The following is an 18162-nucleotide window of genomic DNA, read 5'->3' as shown; positions in this document are numbered from 1 at the left end:
TCAAGGTTGGGGCAGCCCTGCCATTACTTTATTTATTAACTAATAGTCTTGTTACTGCTAATAAACCTTACCAATACTAATAAAGTTTTGCCAATATGAATAAACCTTACTACGAATAAACCTTACTACTATTAATAAATCTTACTACTACTGATACTAAAACAAAAACAGAAAATGCTGGAAAAGCTCAGGAGGACTAGCAGTATCTGTGGAGAGATAAACAGAGTTAACATTTTGAGTCTGTGTGACCCTTCTTCAGAGTTGAAGAGAAATGGAAATGTGATGGAATTTATGTTGTTTAAGGGGGGTAGTGGAGGTGGAACTGGATATAAGACCAGCGATAGGTGGGGACAAAGCAGGGATTGATGAAGATGTCATGAATTAAAGGACAAAGGGAGTATTAAAGGCAATGGTTAGTGCTAAGAATAGCTGCTGATAGTGGCATAAAGGTAAGAAAGCAGAATGTGATAATAGCAGAACAAGGGTAGCATTGTGTGAAAGAACATCATTGGACAAGTAACAGATGGCCCAGTAGGGGATGGGGTGGGGGGAGGGAGCGGTGGCTGGGAAAAAAAGGATAGAAACTGGGATATAAGGGGGATAGAAAAGGGGATAAAACCATAGATAAATGAATAAAAATAAAAATAAAAATAATTGGATAAAAAATAAAAGTGAATGTAGAAAAAAGGGGATTTAAAAAAAGGGAGTGAGGATGGAAGGGAAAGTTCATGGTCTGAAGCTGTTGAACTCAAGGTTAAGTCCAGAAGGCTGTAAAGTGCCTAATCAGAAGATCAGGTGCTGTTCCTCCAGTTTGCGTTGGGCTTTATCGGAACAATGCAGCAGGCCAAGGACGGACATGTGGGCATGAGAGCAGGATGCTGTGTTGAAATGGCAAGCGACTGGGAGGTCTGGGTCATGTTTGCAGACAGACTGAGGTATTCCGCAAAGCGGTCACCCAGTCTGCGTTTGGTCTCCCCGATGTAGAGGTGACCACATTGGGAGCAGCGGATGCAATAAACCAAATTGAAGGAGGCGCAAATTAAGCACTGCTTCAGTTGATCTCCTCTACATCAGGAAGACCAAACGCAGACTGGGTGACCGCTTTGCAGAACACCTTCGTTCATTCCACAAGCATGACCCAGGCCTTCCGGTCACTTGCCATTTCAACACACCACCCTGCTCTCATGCCCACATGTCCGTCCTTTGCCTGCTGCAATGTTCCAGTGAAGCCCAACACTGACTGGAGGAACAGCACCTCATCTTCCGATGAGGCACTTGACAGCCTTCTGGACTTAACATTGAGTTCAACAACTTCAGACCGTGAACTCTCTCCTCCATCCTCAACCACTTTTTCCAATCCCCTTTTTCTACATTCTTTTTTATCCACTTATTTTTATTCATTTATCTGTGATTTTATCCCCTTTTTTATCCCCCTTCTATTCCATTTTCTATTCTTTCTTTCCCCACCATCACCCATACCCCTACCTCATCCCCTACAGGGCCATCTGTTACTTGTTCCATAATGTTCTTTCACATAATGCTACCCTTGTTCTGCTATTATTACATTCTGCTTTCTTAGCTTTATGCCACTATCAGCACCTTTTTTTAGCATTTACCACTATCATTAACATTCCCTTTGTCCATTAGTTCATGACATCTTTGTCAATCCTTCCTTTGTCCCCACCTATCGCTGGCCTCCCATCCAGCTCCACCTCCCCCACCTCCCCTTAAACATTAAAAAATTTCATCACACTTCCACTTCTCTTCAGCTCTGAAGAAGGGTCATACAGGCTTGAACATTAACTTTGTTTCTCTCTCCACAGATACTGCTAGACTTGCTGAGTTTTTCCAGCATTTTCTGTTTTTGTTTCAGATTTCCAGCATTCGCTTTTATACTACTGATATTTCCTACTACTACTCTGTCATGCTGTTTCTGAAGCTGCTGTCCCCACTCCCTTCTCATGCTCTTCACGCCTCTCTGGAGTCTTGCCACTCTCACCACTTTTCGCGCTGTTTAACCCTCTGAAGCCTTGCTCGTTACTCTCCCCTTCTCATACTGATTAAGCCTCCGAAGTCTTGCTGCAGTCTCTCACCTTCTCACATTTAACCTCAAAGTCTCACCGTTCCCTCTCCCTGTCTCTTTCAGCCTCCAAAGCCTTGCTGTTCTCTCTCTCCTTCTCACACTGTTTAAGCCTCTCCAAAGTCTCGTCACTCTCTATCCCTTCTTGCACTGTTTAACCTTCCAAAGTCTCACCCTAATATACTGAAGAACATTGGAGAAACCTTTTCTTGTGATTTTTATATCACCATTTCAGTTAAGGATTTGAAACTGTTTACAATATAGAGAACATTAATTAAACTCATACAAGAGCTTACAGAAACAAGTGACAGCAGACATAAAGTTTATATTTCAACACTTTGAAGTGCTAATTTGCATTTATCTGTGAGGTACATTCCATTACTAAACATCTGTAGATTAGTACAATTTTTCACTATAAAAAGACAGTTACATGGGAACTGATGCAGTGTTTGAATTTTCTCACAAGTTTAGCTCTTGATTTGTTCTCTCCGTTATCAGGATCCCACTTTATCTGCTTGTCACTATGCTACTTTGATGATTGCAAATGATTCTATTAATTCCTACAATTAGTGCAGTGCATAATTCAGGTCAAAGATATTTTACTTGTTCAGCCAAACAACAATTTTTTGTTAATCTTGGCAATTAAAGAAAATAAATAGGAAAAGAAGTTGCATTTATATAGAACTTTCCACAATGTGAGGACATCCCAAAGAGCCTTGGGGCCAATTAAGTGCTTTTGAAGTGTAGTCACTGTTTCCAAGACTCACAATTAATCCTGTATTGGTATTCTATAAAGGTTCGCAATCTCAATTAGATATTAATGCAACATCCTCTTTATGACAGAGTTAGAAGGAAAGAACTGTTCAGTAGTAGAAATTATTTCTTGTAATTTTGTTGTAAATGTTTTGGTCATTCTGGAAACATGATTTCAACCATCACATGGCCAATCAATTTTTAAAAATATTTTTGTTTATAGGTACATTATAGAAAATAAATTGTTAATTTAAAATCGTTGTGGGATTTATGATTGAAACAAACAATACATAATAACATAAAGAGAAACCTACATCAGCATATGCATTAGAAGCACCATACAGGAGCAATATAAACACAAGAGAACAACCAAAACTTGTGATCAGTATAGCAGACATGTAGATCACAGAAACTCTTCATAATACCAACATGTAAGAATTCTGAAGTGTTCTTTTCCCAAACCTTAATTTTTTACACTAGGCACAGTGAAGTATACATTTGGTGCTGCTCATATCCTAACATGCACCATGGCCCATGCACTCATCACTCCTGTGCACACTGGCCTACACTGGCTTCCTGTCCAGCTATGCCTCAGTGTTAAAGTCCTCATCCTTGTTTACAAATTCCTCCAAAGGCTCACCTCTCATCATCTCTGTAACTTCCTCCAACCCTAAAGCCCTCTGAGATCCCTGCACTCCTCCAAATCCTGGCCTGTTGTGAATCCCAAATTTTAATCATTCCAATATTACTGGCTGTGCCTTCACTGCTTAGGCACCAAGCTGTGAAATTTCTTCCTTAAATCTCTCCACCTCTCTCTTCTCCTTTACAATGCTCCTTAAAAAATCTTTGTCCAAGCTGTCAGTCATCTGCCTTAATATCACCTTATGTGGCTCGGTGTCAAATTTTCGTTAATGCTTCCGTGAAGTATTTTGAAGTGCCTTGGAGTGTTTTAATATGTTAAAAGCAATATATAAATACAAGTTGTTGCTGTTGTTTCCATTCAAATACCAAGAGGAGGACCAAATCAGCTAACGTAACTAAAATTAAAAAGGAAATATCTCTTCTTAAAGGGCTTCATGTTAAAAGCAGTACTTCTGAACTGTATTCACTGTTATTACATAGGTGTGTAGTGCTATAAAGTTAGTGGTCATGCTTTCAGCTACTGAGGCGTTATGCTCTGACACTCCCTTCGTATCACTCTTCTTCTTTAAGACGCTCTTTGACCAAGCTTTTTGTCACCTGATACCTGCTTCTTTCGTTCAGTGTTAATTTCAGTCCGATAACACACGTGAAGCATCTTGAAGTGTTTTACTACATTAATGAGTAAATATTTATGCAAGTTGTGTTGTTGTTATCTAACCTTGTCTATATGGTAACTACTTGATCACACAATGATAATTTTTGCAATTAACATTAAGTGTATACAGTAGAGCACTCATTGGATAATTACTTGCGCACATATAAAGAGACACTTATTGACACTGGTGGTGGGTTGTAGGGTTAGGAACTAGACATTTGTAATGTCTCACTTTGTGAATAAATTTAAAACTGAGTAAGGATTGACTTCTGGTCTCCTCCTGCACCAACTGGCTAAAGTTTAACTCAAGACATTTACAGGATAGTACAGCCCACCTTAATTTATCCATCCAGAATTCTAAATGCTACAGATCTTATATATGTTCTTAAATTGCACATAAAGATAATGCTAAACAGTTCACAGTGTGATAACAGATTTAAAGAAAATCGCCTAACAAGCAACTAATTCACAAAACTGGTTCTGTGCAATACAGTTATTTAAATGAAATATAATACAAGCACCCTTGTGGTATTCAATTTGTGAACCTAATGCTAAATTGTAGTTTGAGCCAAAAAATTAATGGAGTATTGACTTATATTGATACACATTATTTTGTATTGATACACATTACAGTATAGGTACATTCCATTTAAATGACTCTTGTGGAGAGGCTGCAGAAGACTACAGTTCTAAAACTTGGACTTGCATTTAAAATGTTTCAGCATTAGAATTGGCAGTGGCAGCAGTAAACTTAAAAAATGTTTTATGCAGCTTTATAGCTTTGAGAAATTATCAGTAGTGAGCTTCATATTGAGGTTTTTATGTCACTTTTCATGATGGGTCCACCTCCACAATGTCGCTTTAGTGTCCTTTATCAGTATGTTTGTGGTTTTAAGACTGTCTTATTGAGGAGATTGAATACACAAGAAAAGCATCAACCTAACACTTGGTTACAAAGTACAACTGCATCAAGCAAAAAGCCCAATGAAAAGGTTGTAGAGCTTTTGATTTATAATTTTGTTCCTGAAGAAACTTCCACTTTAATGAAAGCTATAATAATAACCTAACGTGTTATCTTACACAAATAATTTTAGCGGTCACCATCAAGACAATACCTGTTACACTAAATCCCACCACCAGCAGGTAAGTTTTTGATTTCTCAGATATGCACAATTTATTTAAGGCTCCAGTTGGACTGCCACCTTCGAATCAATGTGGAACAGTTTTGGGTACATGCCAACACAAAAACGGCAGTGCAAATCGTGAAGAATGAGCCCCCTTCATGAGGCCATCTCATACCAAGTTAAAGCCGTACTGTATGTCTGAAATGTGTGCATTTTTTTGGCAGTCTTAGTGTAGAATGTAGAATCAGACTGCCACCATCTGAAACTCTTCAATCAGGAATCATTGCCCTACCACCAATTCTCTGTCACTGACTGATGCTGGATGGGTATCAGCAATCCTCCAACAAATTTCCTAAGAGGTTATTGATCATGGCAGCATCTAAACAGCAAGCATCAAAAGGCTATTCAACCACAGGAAAAGTAAATGGGCAGGCCCATTCTATCCTCACTGTATGCTGGCACACATACACACTTTCCAGCAGCAGTCTTTAGGTGATCAGCACTCAGGACCCAAGTTAATGTTTACACTTCCTAATCGAAGAATAGTGACAAATTTAGGTCTGCTGCAGATACCTTCTTAGGTTCAATCGCATCAGTTGGTCTTGTGATAAGTCTGGAATCATTTTTACCCCATATCCACCTGTAGGATAGTATAATCTGAGGAAAAGAGAGGAAAGGAACCTTGATTTAAAACATGTTAAAACGCTAATCTTGATCTCTTAAGGGGATCTCTAAATATAAATTAGTTCGGATAAAAGGACCTTGCATCTGCACCAAATACTTGTGCTGATTTATTTTTTCAACCCCACTAAAGTTGGGCCAAATTTCCACTAAGTGAGACAACATTAATACGAATATTTGTTGTTTCAGTCCACAGTAAGGTGAAGATACGGAACCGTCATAATCAGTTACTTATTGCCATCAATACAACTTGTGGTTGCATAATGAAAAAAACATGCTATTCACAGGGATGCCTTTCTTTATTTAAAGCTAATTTTCGAACTCCGCCTCCTATGACCCATCCTCCTCGCGGCCCTTTGCTGTTCCAATGGCCCTGTTTTTTAAAGCTTAACTCCAGTATCAGCGTTAAGTCTCCACCCCGCACCCCACCCCCACCCCGCCAAGAGGAATCCACCAGCCTAGCTTGGACATATCAAAAGAAATGGTCCTCCCAACAGCAAAGAGTGTGAACAATCACTACAAGAACGTCAAAGGATCTTTCATTGTCTCCAGGATACAGGCCCAGACACTCCATCTGAAAACTAATTTATATTTAGAGATCCCCTTAAGAGGTCAAGATTAGCGTTTTCAATATGTTTTCCATCAAGGCTTCCTTCCCCTCTTTTCCCAGGACTGTCTGAAAGCCCAAAGTGTGTCAAATTTTACTCTGGTTGAGATCAACTTATTAATGACAGGCCAAGATCAAACAGGTACCTTCCTGAATTATATGCCCTGTTTCGACGATTTCGTCGATTTTTATACCGTATAATATATGGACATTAGTTATTAACCTTTTCAATTAATTTTCATAATCAGCCGGGAAAATATCGACCTCTTCCCGGTCCCCATTCTGCCCCTTATGCTTTCTTGAATTTGGGGAGAAGTGGCAATCTTTATCGGGACACTAAACATCAACTCCTTGATCCGCCAAACTGTCATATTGGTAAACCCGTACATCAAATCAAGCGGAACAACCAGTTCTCCAAAACCACCTCGGAGTCGGATGCGCTGGAAAAGCAACACAATGTTAGATGACAGAATTTAACTAAAGCAGCTTCATGTTTTGAAAGAGAATAGGAGTGTGTGATGAAATATTAGTTAGGAATTGTAAAATGAAGCGCATTTTACACTGGTAGCACCGAGGACGGATTCCAGTTCAGTAAACGGTTACAACAGTTCCTTTCCCCACAGGTCATACCGAATTTCAACACCTCGTACACTTTGTAAGCAATCGTACAGTACAGAAGGTTCGACAAATCAGCTTTTTGAATGAAGTCTTCATATTAACATTGGTACTGGAACCTCAAAAACTGTCACGATGATTTTTGTGACTTGTGTAATGTTACAAACATGGTGTTATATGTTTATAAGAAGCCTCGCGGTTTTGCCCTATCTCTAACACTGTCGAAATGCTTACACACCAGAAAATAAACCCAATGTCTGTCTACAGTTCCAACACCCACCTTAATACAGAGGAGACTTTTGCAACTTCCTTCTGTCGACCAGCGGAGTACAGAGCAGGGAAACAGATTCTTGAGAGATTTTCTTTATTTTCATGGGAAAGCAGTCTCTCTGAGACATTCGCCCGAATGCATTTTGGATCTACATTGCCGGTTGTCTTCAAAGCCTCCGTTATATTTCCACACAGGCTGCGCTCCACAGAAGCTCTGAGCTTCCAGTCTCGTCGCTCCAGGGCTCAAAGCGTCGAAATTACGGGAAAGATACTCGATGATTGACAGTTCGTCAGGTGCGCGCTCCTTCATTGGAGGGAAACGTTGTCCGGGCAACAAGGGCCGAGCTGCCATTGGTTTATAACTTGTATCAGTGGTTCGCCCGCCTCCCAGTTTTGGCCAATCAGAATGACGGAGAGTGTGCGGCTAGGCAGCGCGTGCCCGCCCGCCTGGCGAGCGGAAGCGTGGGCTGCTTCTTAACCATTGAGAGTGCGCAGTAAACTGGTCTTGTTGATGAGTTATGTGTCTAAATAGAAGGCTGGTATTGTCGGTATATAATATGACTTCTTTCCACTTTCATGTAGTGTCAATTATGTATTTGTGACTAGCTTGATTCCAGACTTAAAAGTGGCCAAACGCATACAAGGCCTGCAATAGTTAAATGCCCTGCAGCCAGTAGTGACGGAGGTGAATTGCCCTGAAAGAACCCTTCACTGGAGCTGGCTGGCGTCGCCTGAGGTCCTGTGTTTCTGTTGGGCAATCGCTAGCTAATCTTTAATTGACAGAACATCTATCCTTGCTACTTGAACACTTCCAAAAAAAAAGTCAGCGTTCCTTGCGAAATCGCGATTGCTTTTGGAAACACCCCTGTAACTGAGTTCACCTCCTCTTTGCGGGAGAATTGATCAGTTCAGCAATTTATTTCTAAACATTTATTATGCGGTCGATAAAGGCCTGCGTTTTTATGTTCTTTCTATACTTGCATACCAGGTAATATTAAGAGAGCAACCATTATCACCATGGTTTGTCAACCCCTTCGTGAGAAATAGATTTTGTGAACACGAAGAGTTCTTGTCAAACTGGGGAGATAAGAGTTGGTTACAGGCGAGGTAAGAAAAGGGAACATGAAAGGAGCTTTAAATTGGCGCCAGTAAAATTAGCCCTTAAACAGATTTAAATTAATTTATATCATTAACTTACCGCAAGTCGAAGGACTGCGCTTTGGAGAATGTCATTAAATTATTTCTGATCAACAATTTGCATTTGTATCCAAAGTGGAAAAAAAAAGACTTTAAGGTGTTTGAAAGAAGTGTGAAGGACAATAAAAACTGAGCTCAATAACGAAAACTTGGGAGGGCTGAGCAAAAGCATTAAGGAAGGTCTTAAAAGAGAGGTTTATGGAAAGAACTCCATAGAGTAGGGCCTGTCAAATAAAGAGTGTTTAAGGGATGGAGGTGTGCACTTGTGGAGCTGGAAAAGGTTACAAAAATAGGAAGATGAGAATATATAAATTGAGGTATTAAGATGTAGATTGGTGAGGATGAAAGTGATGGGCAAGTGGAAGGATAGGAAACAGCAGTTTCAGGTGAGTTGCAGTTTACAGAAGGCGGAAGGTGGGAGACTGGCCAGCAGAGCATTGGAATAGTTGATTCTGAAGGTAGCAAAGGCATGAATGAAAATTTCAGTGGCAGAGGAGCTAAGGTAAGGAGGAAGCAGACAATGTTCTAAATGTGAGAGTGAGCAGTCTTTTTGACAGGTTGAGAAGCTCAATCCAGGGTTAAGTTGGACATCAAGGTTGTGAATACTCTGGTACAACACCCGGGATAGAGGCTGGGGGCAGAGGTGAATTTGATGATGAGCATATGGGTGGCAGATGACAGCTACAATCTTAATGCTTAGCTCAATGAAATCACAGTTCACCCAACATGGGATGTCAGATCAGCACTTTGATACCACAGATATATGGTTCAAGAGAGGTAGAGCTGGGTGGCTGTAATTGTAAAAGCAGAATCTGCACATAAAGGAGGTTGCCAAGAATAGATCCTTGGGATACTGCTTAAGTGACAGTGTGGAGGTGGGAACAGAACCTGTTGCTGGAGTGCTCTGGTTACAATTGGATAGGTAAAAGTAAAAGCGAGCTAAGGAAGTCCCACCAAGGTGGACAGTGTTTTTTTTAATTTTTATTCATTCATAGGTTGTGGGTGTCACTGGCTAGACCAGCAGTTATTGCCCATCCCTAACTGCCTGTGAGCAGGTGGTGGTGAGTGGCCTTCTTGAATCGCTGCTGTCCATGTGGTGTAGGTACACCCACAGTGCTGTTAGGAATGGAGTTCCAGGATTTTGACCCAGCAACAGTGAAGGAACAGCAATATAATTCCAAGTCAGCATGGTGAGTGACTTGGAGAGGATCTTGAAGTTGGTGGTGTTCCCATGCATCTGCTTCTCTTCTCCTTCTAGGTGGTATAAGTCATGGGTTTGGAAGGTGCTGTCGAAGGAGCCTTGGTGAGTTGCTGCAGTTCATCTTGTAGATGGTACACAGTGCTGCCATTGTTCGTCGGTGGGGGGAGTGAATATTGAAGGTGGTGGATGGGGTGCCAATCAACGGGCTGTTTTGTCCTGGATAGCGTGGGCGTGGCTAGTTCTGGGTCACAAGTCTTCAGTACTATCACCGGAATGTTGTCAGGGCCCATAGCCTTTGCAGTATCCAGTGCCTCCAGCCGTTTTTTAATATCACATGGAGTGAATTGAATTGGCTGAACATTGATATCTGTGATGCTGGGGACCTCAGGAGAGGGCTGAGATGGACCATCCACTCAGCACTTCAGCCTTATCTTTTGCACTGATGTGCTGGGCTTCCACATCATAGAGGATGGTGTTATTTGTGGAGCCTCCTCTTCCTGTTAGTTGTTTAATTGTCCAAGTTGGGGGATGAAGGTGGTTTTGAAAGTAGAGAGCACTCCAGTAGCAGGAATCATTTACAATATCAGCAAGCATGGCAGTAAGTTGATTGGTTATGTGTTTATGGGGAATGGAGTCTAGGGAGCTGGAGATAAGTCTCCTAGAAGAGAACTTGAAGAGGTATGGTGGGATGGGAAAGAAACTAGGAAAAGGTGAGGATTCAAAGTCAGATGCGATCAAAGGCAGATGTAGTTACGTGGAGAAGGGGAAAGGGAGCAGCAGTGTTAGCTGTGTGGATGAAGTCCATCTTTGTAACAAAAAATTCTGTGAGATTCTTGCACCAATTCTTACAGCTGAGGATGGAATAGACAGGAAAGTGATTAGCAGTAAACCACTGAAGGAATGGGTTTAAACTTTAAATGAAGGTTCGTGACTTGTCTACACAGGACTCCCAAAAATGTCATTGTGGCTACCGTTTTTGTTCAATGGGAACCTGCCTGACATCAAAGGATGTTTAAATAGCAATGCATGGACTGTGTGGAGAACCTGACCGGAACATGACTTTCAAACAAGACTCAATTTTGTGAATTTGTAGAAATCTGAGTCCACTTAAAATGTAAAGAATAGTAAGCTCTGGACATTGATCATTACATAGATAGAATAAAATCAACAGGACTTATTTCTCATCTCTTCTGTAATATTTATGGAACAATGCTCAATGTAATTAGTCACCAAATGCAAATACAATGTACCACTCCCAGTACAAAATCCTGTACCTGTTACTTTCTTTTGTTTTCTAAATATTTGATAACTGATTATGTATGTGCACAGGTGCCTTCCAATATAAATCACTTTTGTTTTTAACTAAGTTAGTTTCTTTTAAAATAATCTAGAATGTATCTTTTTATGTTTATTATACTTCAGAAGCTTAAAGAGAGCTCAATTTTGCATTTGATTATGTGAGGTTAACAATATGTGCAATGCATTTAAAAACTACCATGCAAAACAAGAAACCTTAATATCTTCAATATGCAATTTATGCATTTGGAAATTCTGCATTGTTTGGTGCACTCCTTATTTGTGGAACAAATTATATATTTGATGGCTTACAACATGAGTTCCTTGTTTTCTGCTTGAATTGATATTAAAAACATATGATCAAAATATTCTGAAATTAGTATTCAGTCAACTACAATTATTTGATTATATATGTTTCTAATATTTTTCATTCTGGTTTGAAAGATGAGCTGATAAAAGTTAAATATTCAATTCAGAAATGAAATTCAAGCTCCAATTCTTGATTCTCCTGCATTTCACTGTCCTCTCTGACTCTGATTTAATGTTTGCTGCCTCTTATGCAGGGAATAATGTAAAGCTGATACCTAGGATTTCTGGTCTTCATATGATTCATATCCTATAATTACGGTTCTGATGTTCACTTTTTAACAATACAATAATAAAAGCATTGGATTTGGTGCAATTTAATGTCTATCATGGATCAGGCCGTACCCAATCGTACGATATTGGAATGCAATATTGTGCCCAGCTGTTCTCTGCTAAATTTGTGCTCATCTTGCATCGCTGTGTTTGAATCCATATGCTGTCCCTCGGCAACATCAACTGAGCACATAATATCAGGCTCCACATATATGGTGACAACACTCAGCTCCACCTCCCATCACCTCTCTCAACCCATTGCTACCTTTGTGTTGTCAGATTACATCCGACACCTCAGTCTTAGATGAACCAAAAATTTCTCTAGTTAAACATTGGAAAGGACAAAACCATCGTATTCAACCCTTGCCACAAACTCCATTCCCTCAGCGCCAATTCCATCCTTGTCTCTAATCACTGTTTTAAATTATACCATACAATTCACAACCTTAGCATCCTCCTTGACCCCGAGCTGAGTTTTCAACCCAATGTCTTCTCCAACACAAAGGCCACTTAGTGCCATTCACCCATCATTCCTGTTCTTGGTGACTTATATTGGCTCCAGGTTCACCAATGCCTTGATATTATAATTTCTATCCTTGGTTAAAATTGTCCCCGTGCCCTCGCCACACACACACAACTCCTGTCCTATTACCAGTACCTTGCCTTTCTATAGTGTCTTTAACATAAATTGGAATTTTATGCCCCACCCGGGAGAGGGGGAACTGCAAAATTAGCTGCCATAACAGCTGGAGTGGGCTTCTTGTACATCCCCACCATTGGTGACCATGTCTTCAGTCATGTAGGCCCTAAGCTCTTGAATTCTTTACCTAAATTTCACCAGCTAAAACCTATCTCTTTAACCAGTTTATAGTTACCCCTTCTAATATCATTTTTGTTTGCATAAGTTATCCGATTCTACATCAATACTCAATGATACGTAGGGCAGAATTTAATGTCCCACGGATGGGCACATGCCCGACCCAATCAGGCGTAAAATCGCGTGAGATGATGTCAGGCGAGCGCCCCAACGTCATTGCGCACTTACGTGATATTTTGCGTGCAAGAGTTGGAAGCGCACCCATCGACAATTAAGCAGGCAAGCCCATTAATGGCACAATTGACTCTGAATTTCCGTGGCCCATCCAACCTTACAGTTGGCGAATGGGTGAATTGGCCAGGTGGCCTTGATATTTTCCATCACACCACATCCAATGGCGGGATGAATTCTCCATCATGAAATAAAATAAAAATAAATATCTGTAGACAGCATTTTTATGAGGCATATTTTCAGGTGCTTTAATTGTGATGCATGGGCATTTTTTTGCAACTTTTTAAACCTTTATTTAATCATTTGAAGGTCTACACCTCCCTGAGTCAGCTGTCTGCCTTCAGGGAGCTCTATCGCAGCGCTCACCCACACCCGCAGTGATGTCGTTGCCCACCATCTTCCCACTCCCAGACTGGCAGCACTGAGCTTTTCAGCACATGTTTCACGCTGGCTGGCTGTTAACTGGCCATCCAGCGTGAAATCGCAGCCAGGGATCTATTTCCTGGCCACTCCGAGGCCTGCTGATCATGTGTGCCTGCCAAGGGTAAAATTCAGGCCATAAGTTTTTTTAAATTTCATGTGGGATTCTGATCCTCATTCTACCCACAATAAACTCTGCTTACTTATCACTCCTGTCTCATCAGCTTGCATTGACTCCCCATTGACACAGATTTGAAAATCATTGACTTTATTATCAAATTCTTCAATGCCCTTACACTATTCTACCAGCTCCAGCCGTGTCCCAGGATGCTCTGCTCATCTGACTATGTTCTATTGTGTATCCCTGCTCTTTTTCTCTGTTTCACACATTCAGCATAACTTTCAGCTAAAATGCCCTTGCAGTCCAAATACTCTTTATTAATCCCTCCACCTTGCTACCTTTCCCCCACTTTCAAAAGTTAATTACTTGCCTTCATCTCTTATTACCATCACAACCTTTTCTTTCACTTCTTCACAGTATCCCATTCGCTTATACAATGCCTTAGGACATTTTGTAACTCTAAAGATGCTATATAAGTGGAGCTTATTTGCACATATTTGTGAATAGGAATGGACAAAGTTCCTCTTGCAACGTTTTGAGGTATTGCTTCAAGTGTTCTCCTTGGGTTTAGTATCACCTGTGAAACCTGTAACAGATCTCACATCCTGCACAAACCATAGTGTGACTTTACCTCTTCAATGTGCAAATATAGAAGTCCAGTCAGCAAGTCATATCCAGTTAACTGAAGAAAAGAGACCCCAATGGAAATAAAGGAAAGATCTGATGTACTGTGTGTGGCAAAATATTGCAAAAATTGGGCTTTATTTTTGCGGTGTTAGGAGAAATTGCATCCTATATTAAATTGGAAATGACTCATGGACTGTCATCATTGACAATGATGCCAATCCGTCAACATCATTTAGATCAATGATAGATCCAGAGATTGAGCAGAGAGAGCCCCTGACACTGTATTGAGAACCATGGGATTTCTGATCTCTGTTAAGTGGATTGAATATATATGCTATTAAAACAAGGCTGAGGCTATAAACCAAATGACATTTTATTTCACATTAAGATAAACAAGCAGTAATCAGTGCTTACTATTATATCAAAGCAACAAAGATCTTTCTCCTGAGCTATCATTCAACAAAATGAGATTGCTGAAAATGATTGCTCACTATGTGTTTGCCAAATCTCTACCATGGAACCTGGTGCATCTGATAGTGATCTGAGCACCCATACCGAAAGTTATACTTGTATTAGAAGTATCTAGCCACAGTGTTGTCTTCAAAGATTGCAGCGATTCAATGACCCTGCTTAATCCCACATATCTAAGACACACTGCTGCCAATCAGAATATCACCCACAAACTGGTTTGAATCTTTGATCCATGACAGGATACTTGCCTGTTTCAATATCTTTTGAAGACATTTAAAAAGTAATTTAACAGCTAGTCACTCTTAATTACATAGGTTGATTAATATGTCACAGTATTCAAATACAATATTTTGTGGAACAAGACTAGATTGATGTGTGGTTCTAAAGCCTCTTCCTGAAAAGCTTGGCCATTTAAAAAGTTAATGTATTAAAACTATATTATTCAAGAGGAGCCACTTATAGAATTGATGATCACATGTCAACCCATTCAGATGACCATCTGGATTTTGAACTTTAGCCCAGGTTTTACAAACATACAAGCATACGAATTAGGAGCAGGAGTAGGCCATCCAGCCCTCAAGCCTGCTCTACCATTCAATAAGGTCATGGTGATCTGATTGTGGCCTCAACTCCACATTCCCACCTATCCCCAATAATCTTTGACTCCCTTGTTAGTCAAGAATCTACCTCCTACCTCAACCTTAAAAATATTCATTGACCCTGCCTCCGCTGCTCTCTGAGGAAGAGAAATATGAACATATGAATAACAATGAGACTATCATAGTTCACCATTATTCAGGAGTAAATGGGCAGGCAGCTTGTAGTCTCCCCACAGCCTCAGTTACATGTGGAAATCAGAAAGTTGCTGTCCGATTTGCTGTGCTCCTTCACAAGATCACCTATAAAACTGGCATTCAGATTCACGAACAGCATGAGATTGTGGTACTTACCCACTAGATACCCATCACACATGCCAGAAAAAGTTAGGGCTTGTCCACTCAAGCATAAGTGATTTTTTAATGGCATAATACTTACTACTAAAAACAAAACCTTTTTGGCTCTGAAAATATACTTTTACAAATATAAAGTCTAATTCATTCAGGTTTAAATTATTGTTGGGATAAAAAAAATTAAAGCTATATTTTAAAATTTTTTCTTTCTGTCTCTTTTCCCTTTCTTCATCTCATCTTTCTCTTTATTTTTCTTTCAGCACCTAATTTTACATTGAATTAAATATTCTAACTTACACTTCCTAGTTCAGACTTTGCGTGCCTCAGAAAGGATTCTTTAATCTGATTGGTCGAAGAAACACTGAGTTTTCTCCATTCACACAGGTCCCAGATCCCCTGTAGAGAATGCCACACTGCATCAAACTCTTCATGACCATAAGTTCTCTCAAAAACCAATGAAAATCTGCAGCAGTTGCAAGCATAATGAACAGATGTTCACTCACTGCTGACTGTAAAATCCTGGCAAACGTGTTTTCAAAAGGCCATTTTCTGAATGAATCTAAGATTTTAACTTTGTGCTGTTACTAATAATAAAACAACTAAATCAATAAGCAAGCACATACAATAATATTTAAGTTTTGTCACACTTCCTTAAGTTTCCTTAGAAAAATATTTTTGCATTATTGCCTACAAATGTTGCTTTCATTTTTATAGATAGAAATTATATTATGAAAATTCCTCTGCTGTGTTTTTTGTAACACTTACATTTGATTTTTTCATTATTTTTGAATATACTTGTGCTCTTTAAACTAATATTATAAGTAGCTACCAAGATGGAAGAAGTTACTGAATGAATTGAGGTATAAATACGGGAGTGACATATCAGTGTTACGTTGAAGAGTGTACAAAGTGGATAAAACAGTGGGAGGGTGACTGAGTGATTGGAAGGATAGGTGAGTCATCGAATGCTGACTCAAATAACAAATAAGGCATGCGCTCAATATGTGGGATGGATATAAAGTAGTATTTTAATTCTGACATTTATCTTTGGGATATGTTCTAAATTATAGTATTTACATTCCAGTTCAAAGCGTAATGATTTTTTAGGAGAGTAGTCATTTCTGTTACCAAAGTAGCTCAGAACAGTCAAGAATAAAGCTGAATATCGGACACCTGAACAGTAGTCCAGTTTATGCAACAGAAACTGCAGCCTAGGTTAAAAGATGCCCCAGAAAAGGTAGACTCAAAAAGCCAGGATGCATTTAATAACAATTAAAATATGTATTTATATAGCTTCTTTAACATAATATAATGTCCCAAGGCACCACACAGGAGAGTTATAAAGCAAAATTTGACACTGAGCCACATAAGGCAATATTAGGACAAATGGCTAAAAATTCGGTCAAAGAGGTAGGTTTTAAGGAGTGTCTTAAAGGAGGAAAGAGAGGTAGAGAGGCAAAAAGGTTTAGGAATGGAATTCCAGAGCTTAGGGCCTCAGCAGCTCAAGGCATGGTCACCAATATTGCAGCAATTAAAACCAGATGCTCAAAGAGTCCAATTTTTGATGAGCACATATATCTCAGAGGGTTTTGGAGCTGGAGTAGATTACAGATTTGGGGAGGATCAAAAGCATGGAGGGATTAGAAAACAAGGAGAATAATTTTAAAATCGAGGCATTGCTTAACTGGGAGCCAATGTAGGCCAGCATGCACATGGAAGATGGTTAATGGGACCTTGAGCAAGTAAGGACACAGGCATCTGAGTTTTGGATGATGTCAAATTTACGGAGGGTGAAATGTGGAATGCCGGCTAGGAGTGCATTGCAATAGTCATGTCTAGAGATAACCAAAGCATGGTTGAGGGTTTCAGCAGCAGATGAGCTGACGTAGGGACAGCGATGGCCTTGTTATGAATGTGGAAATAGCCAGTATTAGTGATGGCCCAGGAATGTAGTCAGAAGCTCACCACGAGGTCAAATATGACTAATGTTATGAACAGTTGGTTCAGCCTCAGATATTTGCCATGGAGAGGAATAAAGTTGTTAGCTAGGGAATGGAGTCTGTAGTGGGATAAAGATAATGGCTTCGGTCTAACCAATATTTAATTTGAAGAAATTTCTGATCATCCAGTACTGGATATCAGAGAAGCAGTCTGGTAATTTAGCAACAATAGGTAGAACTGGGTCCCATCAGCACACATGTGAAAACTAACGCTTTGTTTTCATATTATGTCACTGCCGGTAGCATGCAGATGAGAAATAGGAGGGGACTGAGGATAGATCCTTTTGGGACATCAGATGTAATTGTGCGAGAGCAGGAAGAGAAACCACTTCCAATGATTAGATAGATAAGAGTGGAACCAACGAGTGCAATCCCACCCAGCTGGATGACATTGGAGAGGCATTGGAGGAAAATGGCCTGATCAACTGTGCCAAAGGCTGCAGACAGGAATGATGATTGGATGAGAAGGAATGTTTCCCTTGGTCATAGTCACATAGGATATCATTGTGACTTTGATAAGAGCCGCCTCAGTCCAATGGCAAGGACAAAAACCAGATTGGAGGGATTCAAGCATAACTAAATAAGTCAACCTACTGAAGTGGGATAGCAGAGCATATTAATGATAATATCCAGACATAAGTTGTATCGATTAAACTATGTGAATCTGAACTCTGTACATATAATTACTGTGAAATAAAGCAGCTTGACGATTTGAATCAACCCACCTTGGTGTTTACATTCTTTGCCACTGAAGAGATTGATTTA

General features: G+C 39.9%; 1 protein-coding gene across 1 annotated transcript in view; it reads right to left on the bottom strand.

Moving 5' to 3' along the window:
- LOC121292339 overlaps positions 1–18162 on the bottom strand; it is a 93439-nt gene that overhangs the window by 59386 nt on the left and 15891 nt on the right. Inside the window, exons 3-4 of the mRNA XM_041214191.1 lie at positions 7438–7669; positions 5828–5911 (exon numbers count right to left, since the gene is read on the bottom strand). Coding sequence (XP_041070125.1) covers positions 5828–5911; positions 7438–7669 — 316 coding nt within the window. The remainder of the gene's footprint in view (positions 1–5827; positions 5912–7437; positions 7670–18162) is intronic.

This window comes from Carcharodon carcharias, chromosome 20 (assembly GCF_017639515.1).
Source record: "Carcharodon carcharias isolate sCarCar2 chromosome 20, sCarCar2.pri, whole genome shotgun sequence".
Classification (NCBI taxonomy): domain Eukaryota; kingdom Metazoa; phylum Chordata; class Chondrichthyes; order Lamniformes; family Lamnidae; genus Carcharodon; species Carcharodon carcharias.
The sequence above is the reverse complement of the archived record's forward strand: the minus strand, read 5'-3'. Positions and strand labels throughout refer to the sequence as shown.